Source organism: Camelina sativa, chromosome 12 (genome assembly GCF_030686135.1).
Source record: "Camelina sativa cultivar CO46 ecotype springtype chromosome 12, ASM3068613v1".
Taxonomy (NCBI): domain Eukaryota; kingdom Viridiplantae; phylum Streptophyta; class Magnoliopsida; order Brassicales; family Brassicaceae; genus Camelina; species Camelina sativa.
In genome coordinates, this window is record NC_141891.1 from 41,287,400 (window position 1) to 41,305,057 (window position 17,658).

The 17,658-nt window shown below is 38.6% G+C and overlaps 2 protein-coding genes across 2 annotated transcripts; both read right to left on the reverse strand.

The window, feature by feature from the left end:
• Positions 1–8,880: 8,880 nt before the first annotated feature.
• On the reverse strand, positions 8,881–13,593 carry LOC104732935 (ABC transporter B family member 27). The gene is made up of 17 exons (XM_010452539.3): positions 13,271–13,593; positions 12,796–12,858; positions 12,684–12,719; positions 12,525–12,599; positions 12,293–12,417; positions 12,089–12,188; positions 11,798–11,969; positions 11,588–11,706; positions 11,382–11,492; positions 11,147–11,291; positions 10,935–11,067; positions 10,773–10,848; positions 10,458–10,523; positions 10,090–10,197; positions 9,898–10,005; positions 9,585–9,782; positions 8,881–9,492 (listed from the first exon to the last, which is right to left on the reverse strand). The coding sequence occupies exons 1-17, from the start codon at positions 13,343–13,345 to the stop codon at positions 9,283–9,285; spliced, it is 1,920 nt and encodes a 639-aa protein (XP_010450841.1). The 5' UTR covers positions 13,346–13,593; the 3' UTR covers positions 8,881–9,282.
• Positions 13,594–14,437: 844 nt separating this feature from the next.
• LOC104734026 (putative receptor-like protein kinase At5g39030) lies at positions 14,438–17,133 on the reverse strand. The gene has a single exon (XM_019233703.2). The coding sequence runs from the start codon at positions 16,850–16,852 to the stop codon at positions 14,567–14,569; it is 2,286 nt and encodes a 761-aa protein (XP_019089248.2). The 5' UTR covers positions 16,853–17,133; the 3' UTR covers positions 14,438–14,566.
• Between the last annotated feature and the right edge of the window lie 525 nt (positions 17,134–17,658).

Here is a 17,658-nt window from a genome sequence, read left to right on the forward strand (position 1 = left end):
AGCCACAAACTTTATCTGTCGCAATTTATGGCTAATAACTCTTATAGCTACGGATTATAGGTTCCAGCCACAAAATTTTCCGTGGCTATATGACTTTTTTTTAGTAGTGATTGGGCCTTCATTCGAAGGCTTTATCTAACAGTGAATCGAACTTCCGGTTTAGATAATTGGTTTGACTTATTGGTTTAGACCGGTATGATGGGGTACAAATTCCCGCACCAACAATTAGTTCCCCCAGTTCGGTATATTCGGAAATTAATTTGAATGTTCGGACTATAGGAAGGGAATATCTGATCTAAACTATAAGGAAAACAAATCTAATTTACTCGGATTCTCGCACCGCTTTGCCATCCTCTGGTCACGTGACACGTGTCGTATACGTCGCTTCTGTCAGATCGGAAGCTGAAACGTCGCGTATGTCATAATGACTCTGCGTAGGGTTGCCGCCCAGTCGTTCCTATAAATACTTGACCTACGCCTTCATTTCTCCACTTTCCGCCAAACGTCTCAAGGTATCTGCTCTGTTCTCTCTCTTCTTTATTTATTTGTTTGCAGTCGCATATTCTTTTTTTCCGACATCCTTCCACACTCTCCGACGACCCTGTTATGGCCAGTACATCGATCCGCGTTTATTCCTCTCATACCGAAAGTTATCAATTAGTTCGTCGCAATTTGAAGCGCAAGTCGCCCAAATTGGCGAATACAAACCAAAACAGAGGATCCATCATATCAGACAGTGAGGCGCAACTTCGTCAACCCTTCAGTTTGGACCAGATTGTTGCTGCTCACCTTCGCTTACCACAGACGAATCGAATCGAGATGGAGGTTCTGCAATTGTACCCAAATTGTTTTCTGGCGATCTGAATGTTGGCGAGTTCCGATCTCCGAATCCAGAAATTTTGTTTGAGGATATCCCTCTGAAGCTTGATCACCGGGGTCAAGTAGGAGGCAACAAAACTCAAAGTGACGTCAAATCTGTGCACGATATGTTGAACAACTGCAGTCTCAATAATCGCGACGTTTCCAATATAATCCCTGGAGATCACCATCGACCGTGGAATCCGCCAAAAGGATATATTTTTCTTTATGAAGATTTCTTCTATCAAAGTCGCCTCTGGTTTTCCCTTCCGTCTTTACTTACTTTGTACGCCCATCGACGAAAAGTGGCATATCAATTGATAACAAGATTTTCACCCAGGGTATCAATTCCCTATGCAGTTGCAGTACAAAGGGTTATCAATCCAAATGGTTGTTTATGCTAGCAGGAAGGATGCAATCAGAACAATGCAAGTCAAGCCAAGCAATAAAGGGTTTTGTCTAACAATCATAAAATAAAGAAAGAAAAGAATATAAACAGGGAACCACACAACCTAAGCACTTGATGCACATGATTGGGTGGGGTGATCGAGTTAACAAATGAAATATGAACAACTCGAGGGGTTACTCGAAGCAGGTGATCGTGTACCTGTTCGGGTAAGGGATCGAGTGATGAAATAAAATTCAAGCAATTAAAATACAAAAGCTTCTAAGGATGGGGTAATCGAATCCTAAGTGTTCCTGACCAATACAGACACTACAGGAAATAAGGGTATTTATAGCAATATTGTATAGCGGTTTTGAAGGTTCTGCTATAATTGAGTTTCTGAAAAAATATTATAGCGTTTCCGAAAAGGAAAACGCTATGATAGAATGACCGCAAAATTTTTTGATAGTGGTGCTTAATTTTTTATTCTACAATAGCATAGATGAAATGAAAATGTTATCTTAGGGATAACCGGGAAAATGTAAATTTCATTGCCTCCAAAAAATTCCTGAAATAATATTAACAAAATAAAATAAAAAATAGAGGAAAAGAAAGAACTAAAAGAGAAATAGATCGATTAGGTTGAATTTCTCGTTAAACAGCCACCTCTCCTCTCTTCTTTCGCTCTCCTTTCTTCTTCTTCTCCGACTTGAGTTGCTCGGCGATAGGAAACGAGAAGCCGGCGACTGTGATGGCCAATCGTGGAACAGATCGAGAGCTTTTGATTCTCGTTGTTGATACCGGTGACAAAGAGACTATGGTTCTCCTATCGAAGCCTTCTTCTTCTCTCTTCTGTCTCGCTGAAACTTGATCTGAAACCCATTTTGAAACTCGATTCGAAACTTGATCCCAATTTGTTTGTCACATCTTTCACTCTCGATCCCTCTCAGTTTACAGTCTCTTCTGAACTCGACAATGGCGGGTCCCCTTCTTCTCAATCACATTTTGCAAAGTAGTAGCTCGAACTCTCTCCGTCGGGTCGTCGCACGGTTTCAGGTCCAATTTGCTTTTGATTTTCAGACTTGATTATTTGCTTATCACTTATCAGACTTGCTATTGTAAGAACTCTTGTTGATTAGAAGTGATGACATGCCTTTTAGATTCTGTGTGGAGTTGTAAGATGATATATTTCATGAGTACAATATCTATAATCTGTTGAAAGTGACTTGTATCTTGTTGCTCATTGATTCTCTGATTTTGGTTTCTCATTGTGAAACAGGGTGATACATTCAACAATTCTCATTTCACAGACTCAAGGAACAAATCTCGGTGACTCTTCTTCTTTTCCAGTTGAGAAAATTAATCGACAAATTATATGAAGCTTTGTTATATTCTTGATGGTGAAAAACTGATAATGTAAGGCATGGCTTAAACCGTGAGTCTAGCTTTGCTGATTGGGAATTTTCTGGATTTTGTGGTTTCTCTATTCATTTTGTTTTCAATTTTAGTCAATCATTCCGAGTTACTATCCAAATTTGGCAACATAAATTTATTGAGGCAATGGATGGTAGTGGCTATGATATCTGTTTTAGTTTCTAAAATTTGTGAAAGTTGCTGTCTGCTGACTCTTGGATTTGAGAGTTCCAGTTCTAGATTAGATTGAGGTCTTGTGATTGTTAACTGCAGGACAAGAAGTCGAGTATATACTTGGGATCATTGCTACAGGTTATACGTTCCGATCTCTAGTTTTTCTAACAATTTATGTCTTTGTTTATGCCTTGTTGATTTAAGCTCTTTGTATAATATTTTGACTGGATGCTTTTCTTATTATATTGTCATTGGCACTCACTAGCCTTGTTCTCATCCGATGGATCTGTGATAGCATGGATTGAAATCTTGAAGCTTTGTTATGGTCTAGGACTAGGTTTTGAAACAAGAAAAAGGCTTCGGCATGGTGATAGCTCTATGCAACATCATTTGTCAACCTTCGTGAGTGTCTCTTAGAGTTTACGGAATTTCCAACTTAGCACATTTACTTTTGGATTTTAACGGCTTTTATCTACTGATTTTGAAACAGGAACACCAGAAAGAGAGTGAGTTCCTTTAGCAAAGAACAACTAAGTCTATTAGAGACTACTGTTAGGAGCTGGAAACGCTTATGATCAGGGTTGATCTAAGAGAAAGTGAAGACATGGTTATGTCTAGATTTCTTGGAGGTTTGAACAGAGAGATTCAAGACAAGATAGAGCTGCAGAACTATGAAGATGTGCAAGAAATGGTACATAAGGCAGAGCTAATTGAATCACAGATCAAGAGAAAGGGAGTGAGGTCAACGTTTACGTCTAAAATTCCCAAGCCAAGAGAGTTCAGCAAACCCGCCTTCACCAAGGACAGCAAACCCACGACAGCCACAGTCAAAGAGGAAGTTAAGATCGATTTCAAGCCCAAGAGTGGCATCTCTACAAGTCATATCAGGTGTTTCAAATGCCAAGGAATGTGGCATTATTCCAGAGACTGTCCTAACAAGAAGATGTTTCTTCTTCAAGAAGGAGGAGAGATTGTGTCTGTAGACAGTTCCGAGAGTGAACCAGAGTCTGATTTAGGTGAAGAAGGTGAACCAGCAGTCATGGGAGAGATGTTAGTAGCACGCAGAGCTTTAAGTGTTCAGACTCATCCAGATGATAGAGGGCAGCGTGAGAACCTCTTTCACACCAGGTGTATGGTTCAAGACAAGGTCTGCACCTTCATCGTTGATCGTGGCAGCTGTACTAATGCAGCTAGTGAAGAGATGGTACAGAAGCTTAATCTCAAGACCACTTCACATCCAAGACCTTATCAGCTACAGTGGTTGAAGAAAAAAGGAGATTTAACAGTTTCGCAGCAAGTGGTATGAAACTCACAATTGGGAAGTACAAAGATGAGCTGCTTTGTGATGTGATCCCGATGAAGTCAAGTCATATTCTTTTGGGAATACCATGGCAGTTCGACAGAAGAGTGTTTCATGATGGCTACACCAACAAGCAGTCATTTGAGTTCAAAGGACGCAAGGTCACTCTTCTACCACTTACACCCAGCAAGATCTACAAGGATCAGCTTCACATGAACCGCAAGGATACAGAGAAAGTGTCTCACAGCCTGTACATCAATCACAGCGAGTTCAATAAGCTATTTGATCCAGATATGACCACGTTCATGTTTGTCTACAAAGAGACACTCGCTAGTACCAAGCCAGCAGAAGAGCTTCCACGGGAGATGATAGAGATTATAGAGGAGTACAAGGATGCATTTCCAGAAGAGATACCTCCAGGCTTGCCTCCAATACGTGGGATAGAGCATCAGATCGATTTGGTACCAGGTTCAGCTCTACTGAACAGACCAGCTTACAGGACCAATCCTGTAGAGACTAAAGAGCTTCAGAAGCAAGTAGAAGAGTTGATGAACAAGGGACACATCAGAGAGAGTCTCAGTCCATGCGCAGTACCAATATTGCTCGTACCAAAGAAAGATGGTTCATGGAGGATGTGTGTTGACTTCAGAGCTATTAAGGAGTGGTACAAGGTACTGTGTGTGTGTTGACTGCAGAACATTTTTCTAAATGTTCATTCTGTACTACTGAGGTTGTCTTTCTAGGCTTTGTTGTCAGTGCAGAAGGAGTTAGAGTGGACGATGAGAAGGTCAAGGCTATTAAGGAGTGGCCAACACCCAAAAACGTGGCAGAAGTCAGGAGCTTTCATGGATTAGCAGGATTCTATAGGCGATTTGTCCAAGACTTCAGTACCATTGCAGTACCACTTACAGAAATTATCAAGAAGGATGTAGGATTCAGATGGGAGGAAGCACAAGAGAAGGCGTTTTCAACCTTAAAAGAGAAGCTTATCACTGCCCCTATTCTCTTACTTCCTGATTTTATGAAATTTTTTGAGATTGAATGTGATGCCTCCGGAGTGGGTATAGGTGCTGTTTTGATGCAGGAAAGAAAGCCAGTAGCTTACTTCAATGAGAAGCTAGGAGGATCGACGCTAAACTATCCTACATATGACAAGGAGCTGTACGCCTTGGTTCGGGCTCTTCAAACGTGGCAGCATTACCTGTGGCCCAAGGAGTTCGTTATTCATACTGATCACGAGTCCTTGAAGCATCTCAAAGGACAACAGAAGCTCAACAAGAGACATGCCAGATGGATGGAGTTCATAGAGACTTTCCCCTACACGGTTAAGTACAAGAAAGGTAAGGATAATGTAGTCGCAGATGCATTATCCAGGAGGTACACTCTCGTTTCTACCTTGTCTTCTAAGCTTGAAGGTTTTGATAAAATAGTAGAACTTTATGAGACTGACATCGATTTTGCTGAGAGCTATGGCAAATGCCATAAGTTTGCTTTTGAAAACTATTATAGGCAGGATGGATATCTATTTTGTAAGGATCGATTGTGTATACCAAGAGGATCCATAAGAGAACTGCTGATTAGAGAAGCTCGCGGAGGTGGACTAGCTGGACATTTCGGAGTGTCAAAGACTCTACTTGGACTGCAAGAACACTTCTATTGGCCTCAAATGAAGAAAGACGTTGAGAAAGTCTGTTCTAGGTGCCATATCTGCAAAATGGCAAAGGGTAAAGTATAGCCCAACGACTTGTATACTCCTCTACCTATCCCTTCTCAACCTTGGACTCATATTTCTATGGATTTTGTTCTTGGCTTACCTCGAACCAGAAATGGTAGAGATTCGATTTTCGTTGTGGTTGACAGGTTTAGCAAGATGGCCCACTTCATTGCCAGTCACAAGATGGACGATACTGTTATTGTAGCTAACTTGTTTTTCAGGGAAGTAGTACGTTTGCATGGAATGCCTCAAGTAATCGTTTCAGACCGAGATACAAAGTTTCTAGGACACTTCTGGAGAACGCTATGGGCTAAACTCGGGACCAAGCTATCATTCTCAACCACATGTCATCCGCAAACAGATGGGCAAACCGAAGTGGTGAACAGGACGCTATCTACACTCCTCAGGACCTTAGTGAAAAGCAATCTCAAGTCATGGGAAAAATGTATACCACACGTTGAGTTCGCATATAATCACGCTAAGCATTCTGCTACTCTATTCTCTCCTTTTGAAATTGTTTATGGTTTTAATCCACAATCACCTCTAGACTTGATTCCTTTACCTTTAAGTGTGAAGTGTAGCTTTGATGGCAAAGAAAAGGCTGAACAGGTCAGGAGGATACATGCTAAAGCTAAGGAGAACATAGAGAAAAGAACCAAGCAGTACGAGAAGCATGCAAACAAGGGCAGAAAGGAGCTCGTTTTCGAAGAAGGAGACTTAGTGTGGATTCATCTACGCAAGGATAGGTTCCCAGAAGAGAGGAAAAGCAAGCTTCTACCACGAGCTGATGGCCCATTTGAAGTCATCAAGAAGATCAACGACAACGCCTACCAGATTGATCTTCAGGGTAAGTACATTATATCTCCAGCATTCAATGTTTCTGACTTGCTCCCTTATTATACAGATTCCGATTTGAGGACAAATCCTTTTGAAGAGGGGGAGGATGATATGATCGTGGCCAGCAAGGAGTCAGAAGCTGCAGAGAAACCGGAGATTGTGGGAAGGATCACTCGTTCAAGAGCTAAGGAGATGGCCAAGGAAGCTCATTCACTCATAGCTGACGGGTCATTCAATCTACCGAGGATCCAAGTATTCAACATATCTACCTTGAAGACTTCACCCGGTAATGATAACTAGATAACTTAGGTGTGAAGTTTGCACTCTTTTTCTCATAGCCGAGTTTTGTCCCAATGGGTTTTCTCGGTATGGTTTTTAATGAGGCAAATGGATCACTACGTCGAGTTATCTAGAAGTCATTACCAATGGGGAATAATGTACAAGTCACCATGACTTCTGTACTAATACAAGTCACCATGACTTCTGTACTTAGTATCTTAGAGGCGCACCAATTAGGATCCTGTGGGATGGGACGTCTCGTTGTTTTCTTATTTCCTTTAAACTCTTGGTTGTTTTATTTTGAAGTTCCTGTTGTTTGGAGTGTCGAGCCTTAGGGTTGATTATAAAACCCAAAAGCGATGCCTCCTTGTTTGGTAGCGAAGAAGTTTTATGTAACAAGTATTGTTGATCCTTTCTTCTCTCAATCCGAACTCGTGAATGCGTTCATGATTCCGAGTTTCTAAACACTTTGTGATTAAGAAACTCTTCACTCTGTTTCGAATTCCATATAGCCATCTAAACACTTCTCACCGTTGAATCATTGCTTTCATTGTTCGATCATCGCACATAGCCACTCACAAATCACTCATGCATCATCACCACCAAATCACATCGCCTATCTCCTGTCATCAGCCTCCATCAGAGTTTCATCCTAGGGAGATCGTATTATGCTTCCTCTTCTTTTCTCATCAACATATCTGACCAAAGTTCTCCAGGCCTAGCCATGTTCCTTCCCATTAATCTTGAAATGTCCCGACATACTCGTGGTGTAAATACTACTCTCTATCTCTCATACCCTCCCTCTGAGAAATACTATCTTTCTGATACAAGCTAGTCTTCTATTCCTAACATCTACATACCTCAATTTTAGCTCTTCTGAAGTCGGACCATTACTTCTTCTGCAGGTAATTTAAGTGCCAATCAACCTTGTTGTCATGTTTTAAAGCATCAAACTCAGCCAAGTCATCTACACTCATCTCTGATCCATATCGCTTTGAAATCAAAGCAAACAACAACAAATGTTGCAGCTCCAAAATCGAAGTTCAATAAGGTTTCAGTTTAAAATTAAAACGCACAATACTTAGATAACTAAAGAAGCTAATCAGTCCCACCATTGGTTCCTGTAAAATGTTTACCTTCCTTCCCTTGGCCTTTGGGTATCAGTGTGACTTGCATTGGTGATTCATATATCCCAACGAGACTTCCTTCTTTGACATTTATAGGATCGGACTCTGTTTTCACGTCTCCTCCATCTGACATCCAAACAATCTCAGCCACCTCTCCACCTAATTGATCATTGAAGCTCACTCTCACTTTCTTTATCCTCTTGCTGCACCTGCTTTTGATCTAGTATTCCCTAAGCTAGCAACGATGTACATGATCAAACATTGCATTGGTAAATCTACGTCGATCAGTCACACCTCTGGTTCCTGTAAAAGATGTATCTCCCTTCGGGAAAATAGCCAAAATCAACCCCAACTATTTGCCAAACGTTTTTTTATACCTAAACTTCAATACCCTGCAAATAACAACCTGAACTGTATAAAATTCTAATTTGCTATCTAAACTATATAAAATGTTGTAAATTTAACCTTTGTTCGAACAGTGTTAAATCAGAGTTTAATGATATTGAGTCAGACGATCTGTGACATCCACATGGCACTGGAAATGACCAAAACTAAGTTGTTTTGGTCATTTTTAGGTGTGTTGTGGCAAGAAACAAAGTGTTTGACAAAAAATGGAGTATTGGAATCTATTTTCGGGTGCGTTGTGAGACTTCTTTTTTGATAATTTCTTGGTACAAAATATCCAAAAATGACGAAAACGACGTAGTTTTGGTAAGTCCCAGTGCTACGTTGAAGTCACGAACCGTCTGACTTAACATGATCAAACTCTAATTTAACACTGTTCAAACAGAGATTGGAATTAACAACATTTTATATAGTTTAGATAGCAAATTTGAATTTTAATACAGTTCAAATTGTTATTTGCAAGGTGTTAGAGTTTAGGTATAAAAAAACGTTTGGCAAATAGTTGGAGTTGATTTTAACTGTTTTTCTGGACGAAGATACATATCAATTTTTTTTGTCTTTTTCCTTAATAGGAAAATAGAGTTTTTTTGCAAGATAACTCCGGGAACGGTTGTGGAGTAGTTTTTACAATTTTATGTCAGAGAACCCTCTACCTCAAACTGAAGGTGTCAGTTTTCATAGAAAAGAACTCTGGAGCTGTAATAAGAGATCAAATTATACAAATGGCCTCTTAGAATTGAATCTATGGGTTCTTTCTTTTTGTTTCTGTTGTCAGATGACTGAACTTATCTCACAAGTTGGTGACAGAGGATGAACTTTGGAGCTGCCTCTTGACAAGATTGGTGTAAATTCCATTAAGGCTGAGAAGCTCATCATGAGTGCCTTTCTCAGCCACTTCACCATCTGATATAACCGCCACACAGTCTGCAGTCTTAACTGTTGATAACCTATGAGCTATCACCAACACTGTTCTTCCTGCCATCAACGAATCCATCGCATCCTGCAAACAGATACAGAACATTGGGATATGAGTAGGTTGTTTTTGTTTTTTTAGTCTTTTTGAGTTTTGATTTCAGTGTTCTGTTTGGTTACCTGAACAAGATATTCACTCTCTGCGTCGAGTGCACTTGTTGCTTCATCAAGAAGCAAAACACTTGGGTTTGTAAGAAGCGCCCTTGCGATTGCAATCCTTTGCTTCTGTCCACCTGAGAGCCGTAATCCACGTTCTCCAACAACGGTTTTATACTTATCCGGGAACGCTTCAATGAAATCGTGTGCATTCGCCATTTTCTGTCACAACATTTCATTTTGATCCCAATCAGAATGCATGCTCAGTTCGTAATTGGCTTATGTGCCAATGAGCACAACTAAAATGGAGAAAGAAAGAGACTTGTGATGAGCTTACCGCTGCATTTTCTACATCCGAAAGACTAGCTTCACCGTCAAATCCATATGCAATGTTCTCTTCCACTGAACAGTTGAAAAGAATTGGTTCCTGGCTAACAATGCTGATCTGAAATAAATACAATCCGGGATAAGAAAAGGTCTAAATTTGGGTTCTAACAAATATCCATAAACATGAAAAAGAATTGTTTACCTGTTTGTGAAGGTACTGATGAGATATTTCCATTAAAGAAACTCCATTAAGCAAGATCTTTCCCTTGAGAGGATCATAGAATCTCTCAATCAAGTTGGCTATTGTCGTCTGCACATATCAAATGAAAGAAATGAAAAACATTCAATGGGAACTGAGGGTGCCTAATCCGGCTCATCCGATCCAAACCAAATTGTAAATATATTGATAAAATAGATGCCATAACCGAAGTAAAGAGAAAATAGACTGATACAGTTCTGATTCCATAACCATACCTAAAACTGCAGTTTCATTCAAAATTCTAAGAAAACCGAACACAAATACTTCGTTTATATACTTCATATACCGAAAACTGTATGATCTGTACTTACTTTTCCTCCACCGCTTGGTCCTACAAGTGCAACTTTTGAACCTGGTGTCAACCTCAATGATATTCCCTGCAAAAGTTTAGGTGTTTTAAGCGATGGTAAAAATTGTAACAGTTCCACAAATCCAATTATCATCTTCAAAAATTGTAACGGTTCAGTAATCTGTTATATTGCAACTCTGGGGTCAAAAACTTAGGAAAACCAAACTTTCAGACATACTAATTGTTTATGAGTTGAGGGATACAAGTTTTGTTCTGAAAATATTATGATCTAACCCGTGATATATAAACAAAAGTACACACAACGATTTAGTGTTACCTTGAGTATCATGTGACTAGGCCGAGAAGGATAAGCAAACCAGACATCATTTAATTCCACATCACCATCAGGATTACTGCAACCATAATATCTCTCCGTATTATAAACCGTTCTTATGATATATATAAAATTTAATTAAGGAGCATGAGAGCAAAATCTTACCCGACCGGACACTTATCCCCTGAACTAGGCATGCTAGAAACACGGTCTAAGATCTGAAAAACACGTCTACTAGCACCTGCAGCTTTCATTGCAGTTGTGTACAAACTCGACAAAGAAGATACGGATGAACCAACTGCAGAAACAGCATCTTAGTTGAGTACAAACAATTCTTATAAAAATTCCAGATCAAGAAACACAAACGCAAATGAAACCTGTGAGGCTATAAAGAATGAAGGAAGTGAGTGCTCCAACGGTCATGGAACCATATATTGTCAAGTATGCTCCATAACTAACAACCGTAATAACAGATAATGTGAAAGCTGCGTTTAGTCCACCGAAGAACAACCCGACAAGTACCTAAATCACCCAAAATATATCTTCTCAAAAGACACATCAAACATCAAATAGTTAAATTTAATGAGATGGTTTAGTCCACAAAAAACTTACAGCTTGTTTGAGTCCTAGCTTCAGAGTCTCATCGACTTTCTCGGAATATTGTGATACCATATAGCTTTCTTTCGCAAAAGATCTAACAGTTCGGATTGCACCAAAAGATTCCTAAATAGTAAATATTGATCCAATCAATCTAAAATAATGAACTGAGAAAATAAACATTGATAAGCACTGAACGAAAATGGCAGAGTTAAAAAAACCTCAGCAATTGATGCAGCAACAGCAGCTGCAGCTTGAGTTGTGTGTGAAAGTTCACGGAGATAGCGGCCGAACTGTTTCACAGCAATTGAAATTACCGGAACTACTACTAGTGCCAACACTAAAAGCATGATTGATGAACAAGAAGATATGTCAGTATACTCCATCTCTTAGTACAAAATCTGAAAAAAAAGATATGAGAAGCTTCTTACATGTTAATTTCCAAGATGATGTAAACATGAAACCAACTCCAATAAGCGCAGTTGTTACATTACGAAGAGCTTCAGAAAGATTTGTAGTAGCAGCGTTTTTTATGATTTGTGTGTCTTCGGATAGTCTACTTAAGAGTTCTCCAGTTTTTGTGACATCATAAAACGCTATTTCCTGTTAAGAAGATGACAACAAAACATTTTCTCCAATCAAGTTCTTGCATGAACGACTAACTAAAAGAATAATGACAAAGGATAAAGCAAATCATTAAAAAAAACTTGAAAAATGTTTACCTGATGCATTAGGTGTTTAAACAAATCTTTTCTCAGTCGAGCCACAACTCTTTCGCTGGCAGAGTTAAACAGCCATGATCGCAAAGCCGTGCATAACGATCTAAAGAAACACAGTTATATAAAAAAGAAGTATGAGTTAGACAAAACCAAAACTCCAAAGATCAAGAGAGGACTAATTTGAAATGTTTTGAAGATGCAAATTACCCGATTACAACGATAAGCAAAATGATTACTACGGAGTTTCTAACAGCGATCAAGGATTCAGTTTGCTTCTCAGGCGTCTTGACATCTCTTGATACAATGTCTATAATCATCCCACCAAACTTTGGCTACATAACAGAAAAAAATTCAGCTTTCGTTGTTCAGACTATTCCAGTTCAGAGAGCAACCAAGATAAAATAGATATGAAGTTGGAGATCAAAGAGATGAGACATACAACAAGGAGATTAGTAGTTGAACCTATCAACAAAGCAATGGTACCAATCACTAGCTTTCCCGCATCAGGCTTTGCCTGCAACCAAAATATTTGAGTATTGATGTATCTTAACATAATAATGTTATACTATACACCTTTTTATAACAATGAATCACTCACCAAGGCAAAGACTCTACCAAATCCAACATTTGCTGCCTGAAAAAACCCAAAAATAAGATGTTATCACTTCTATAAATGAAAAGTTTCTGCAAAAAACAGCAAAAACAAATACCTCAACTGCACCATGCTCAAGATCATTTGTACCATTTTCGCTTCCATTCGCTTTCGTTTTATCCTGCATACGAGTGCCATGTAAACAAACTAACAATTAGAAAACTTTGTAAACCAGATTTTCACTGAAACATGAGAACTTTTTTGTTTGGCAAAATCTAAATCAAGAATCAAACTTTAAGAATATTTCTTCCGTTGTAACAATCCAATGATTGAAATCAAATGATCACTTGGTCAAGTGAGAACCATATACTTCAAATACTAACCACCCTCTCTTGGATTTCAACTTGTAATTTCAATTCACACGACACTAGAAACAGAACCCGTCACCACAATTTAGAACTTTCTAATAAATTGCCCAAAAACTTGGTGATGAAAGGTCCAAACTTTACATCGATCATGAAACTTTACCAAAGCAAGAATCATCAGACATGAGAGTATGAGAGTGAGAAACAAGAAAGGTTAATGGAACGAACCTGATTCAGCAACAGAGGATCTCTGTAGCTACTACCTTTACTTGACCCACCAGTCAAGAGTCTCTTGTTGCCCATCTCAAACGATAGAGAAAAAGGCTCAACCTTTTTGTTTTGGGTTTCGATAGAGAGAACTTATTAAAAGGATTCTTATATTTTTCTAAGCCATGAAAAAAATCGAATTGGTGTTTTTGTTCTCTCCACAATTTGGTTTCTTCTTCCTGGTAATTTTGGGAATACAGAATATTTATTGATATAATTTTTTTTATTAAATGAAATCTGTTTTAAAGTTATTGTCAAGAGTCAAGACTTTAGTTGGTACGCGCAAACATAATCCATTACTTTTTCAATATTTATATATATTTTTTTTTTCAGTGTAGGTGATTGTTTACAGGAAAATGACGTATTTCATAACGAAAAATGTTAAAAAAAAAATATTACGAAATTTTTAAATTAAAGTTATTTAAAACATAAATTTTATAGAACGTCACTTTTATCATCAACTATTGTTGATATATTTATGGATCAAGTTTCGTTGATTTGGCCAAACCAAACATATCGTTTAATCTTGCTAACAGAGTCACTAACAAACATTAATTTGGTGTTATGATTTTTTGTTAATGACATAAAAGTTGTTTTTTGGCCAAACTTTCAATTTTCAATTTATATAAATTCCTAAACCGAAACTCCGATCCTTAACTCGAATTATAAACTAAAAATTGATTATTTTGGTAATGAAAATGGCAATGATCAAAGAGAGTAAGAAACGGACCAAAACCATAACGGCTTGTCCCAATTTATTATCGTTGACCAAAAAACATACAATTGATAAAGTTTCGACTCGTTGGCAAAGGCGATACAACAAGAGAGCAAAGAGACGAAAGAGAGACAACAAGAGTTTTATTTCCCATTCATGGGCTTTACTTCTTCCACCTCGTGCTAATGAGCTAAATAGGCCTCATGCCATTCTTTCTTGGTTTTATTAACACCAAACATTTGTCTAAGAATCAAAAGTTGACTTGAATTTTGTGTCATCGAATGAACTCTTGCAATCAGGTATACTATGTTAGTTAAATCTAGGTTTTAGAGTCTTTAAAACTTACTATAAATGTTTTGTTTAGAAATTTGATTTTATGCACCTCTCTAGTTTATGAGAAATTAAGTACAATATTGTGTAAACTTTTTTTTTTCTTTTTTTTTTTCAATATTGTGTAAACTTTTTTTTTTTTTTACAATTTCTTTTATACGAACAAGAAAAACAAGTAAAATAAGGTTTTCATGCTTAATCAACAATATTTTTTATACAGTTTCCTCGCCATCAGAAAGTGAAGAAGATTCAGGAATAACCTCAGCGGACATATGCATGGAAGGCTTAGGGGGGATTTCAAGAGCATCTAAGCTTCCTTCCATCATTTCGACGACTTTGTTCATCGGTGGACGATCTGATGGGCATGGTTGGATACACCAGAGTCCTACCACAATCATCTTCTTTGCAGTGTCTTTTTCCTCTTTGGTTATTTCATCACCAAATACCCATGTTTGCTCTCCATCTTCAAGATCCTTATAGATCCAATCAGGAAAGTAAGTCGAACTAGCATCAGGGTCAATAGTTTCTACTATTTCTTTGTTCCTTGCTCCAATCATGTCCAGGACCAACATCCCATAGCTATATACATCTGACTTATGTGAGACTCTGCCATACATTCTTGAGAACACCTCCGGTGCAATGTAACCAATAGTTCCTCTTGCGTTTATAAGTGACACAATGCTTTCTCTTTTTTCACAAAGCTTAGCAAGGCCAAAGTCTGAGACTTTAGGACAGAGATTGCCATCTATCAGAATATTCTGAGGTTTAATGTCGAAATGTACAATTCTTGTTTTGCAGCCATAATGTAAGTATTCCAGACCTCGAGCAATGCCCAACGCAATTCGATATAATGTTCTAACATCTCGAGCCAGTGACTTATTTCTAATGATGAACTGATCGAGAGACCCATTCTCCAAAAACTCATACACAATCGCTCTTTTAGACCCTTCATAGCAGAAACCAAGAAGAGAAACGATGTTTACATGAGACGTTTGGCTCATGCTTGCGACTTCATTGATGAAATCCTCACCATTTCCCTTCAAATCTTTCAAGACCTTTACTGCAACCTTACGACCATTACAAAGGTTTCCTCCATAAACAGTTCCAAATCCCCCTTTCCCAAGTATGTAAGAAAATGACTTTGTAATCTTCTTTAATTCTGCATAAGTGTACATATTCAGTAGTTTCTTGAACATTACAACACTTTTTTCCTTTCTATTCTTCCTCTTCCTCTGACGCATTGACAACATGAGAACAACAGTGAAAGTCACCAGCCCAACTGCAGAACCAACGGCTATGAAGATTACCACCAGAACATGTGACGTACCTTTCATATGCTGCGGCTTTAGACGGTTTGGTGTTAAGTTTGATGATAATGGAGGATTTGGATTAGGTCCGGCTAGATTACCATCTGAGTTGTTAAGCTTGAGAATCTCTACACCATTCAGAATAACATCATAATACGATGCACCATAGTCCTTAAAAGGATACAAGTCAAGTCGTACATCAGGTCTGGGCCCACTTTCAGAACCAACATATACGCTGAAATCTAGATACATTGGAATCCGAGAACCACCGCTCAACTGAATCACGTCAATCTCGTGCTTAGCAATCTGATGTTCGATGAAGATGGAGAAGACGAGCTGGTTCCGTTGGGTTATTTCCGGTAAAGTCTCACAGAAATGAAGCCTCACGAGGTAATTAAACCCGGCATCGACCGTGAATAGCCATGTCATGTTGAAGTTCAGGTTTAGCTCAGGAGACCTGGCGTTACCCATTATGCGACTCGTGGCGTACACGTACGCTGGGGCAACATACGCTGGAGTTTTTACCGTGTAGTTGATCACTACATCTGCTATGTACGTAACGATGATTCCACCGCCTATGAAGGCATCATCATCAGAAAGCCAGCGCCTGAACATTCCCGAATCGCCGACCTCGCCCACCATTTGTCCACCTACGTTTAAACGATAAACGGTCTCCAAAGCCGTCGAGTTTTCTATCTCAAAGCCAACGTTACTACCGACTTCTGATACCATGTTGTCAAATCCTCCCTTTGAGTAAAACCGGTCAGGCATGGACACGATCTCGATACCGTTAACAAAAGCTAACGATTTCTTAGCCGGCCTGAACGTGAGATTCAACCCCTGGTGTACAGGAACGATAAACTCTTTGATTAGAGTTGGCTCTCCTTCGGAAGCTTTCACCGTTAAATCAGCGCTGAAGTTGGTCAAGAGAGTGAAACTGTTTACGCTGACGGAGAAGAAAGAACTGACCGCGTCGAAATCGGGCCCGTACCCGTATTGGCCCGGATAAAAATGTAACCGGATGAATTTCCAACCAGGAGAGAGTGGAAAACTGTACGTAAAATCTGATTGGAAAATCCTAGCGTTCATGTAGGGAACTTGAGGAATTCTTGATTCTTTGTCTGATGCGTCTGAAGTGAATGACGTGTTGTCCGAATTCAACGGCAGAATTTTCTTCTGCTCCTCCGGCATCCAAGTTCGGCCGCCGGTGTCGATGGTGACAGAGGGTTCACCGCAGTTGATGAGAATAACATCGTCTGGCTTGTATGGCGCCGTTGCTTCTTCTCCTCGCCCGGAGACGGCAGCTAATATATAAAAGCAAACAAAGCGTAACAAATCATCGGAATTGTTTTTGAAGGTGATGGAGGGAGAGGAAGATAAGAGATATGATATGAGAGTGTATAATTGAGGTTTAAGTTATAGATAGTGAGTGAGTCTATATGGGTCAACCGTTCACTAAACAAAGCAAAATTAAGAACACGTTTCGAAGAAGTTTCTAACAAATAAATTATTAACCAAAAACAAAAAAAATGTTTCTATCAAAGAAACAAAGATCAAAGTAAGCACAATGGAACCATAGATTTGGTATCTTGACGAGTTATTCATTCTTGTCTTTATGCATTCATTGCTGATTTTTAATAATATAGCCGTCACGTATACGTGATTGAAATTTCTATACAAAATTTTAGCTTATGTGATTGAACACCATATATCTTCCAGTGCCAACCAAACATCCTGTTTTTTTTTTTTTTTTTTAGTCAGTTATTATAGTTTTAAAGATGAGAAATACCCTAAAATAGCACTAAAACAAGTTTTATTGACAATTATAGCACACATTCCATAAATTTTAAAAAATAGCATTATTTAACACATTATAATATTTAAAATTAATTTAAATTTTTTTTTTTTTTTAGGTTTGGGTTCTCAATTTCACATTTACAATATAGTTTTGAGAGGTATGGTGTAATATTTTAAGTTTAAGATTTAATTTTGAGATG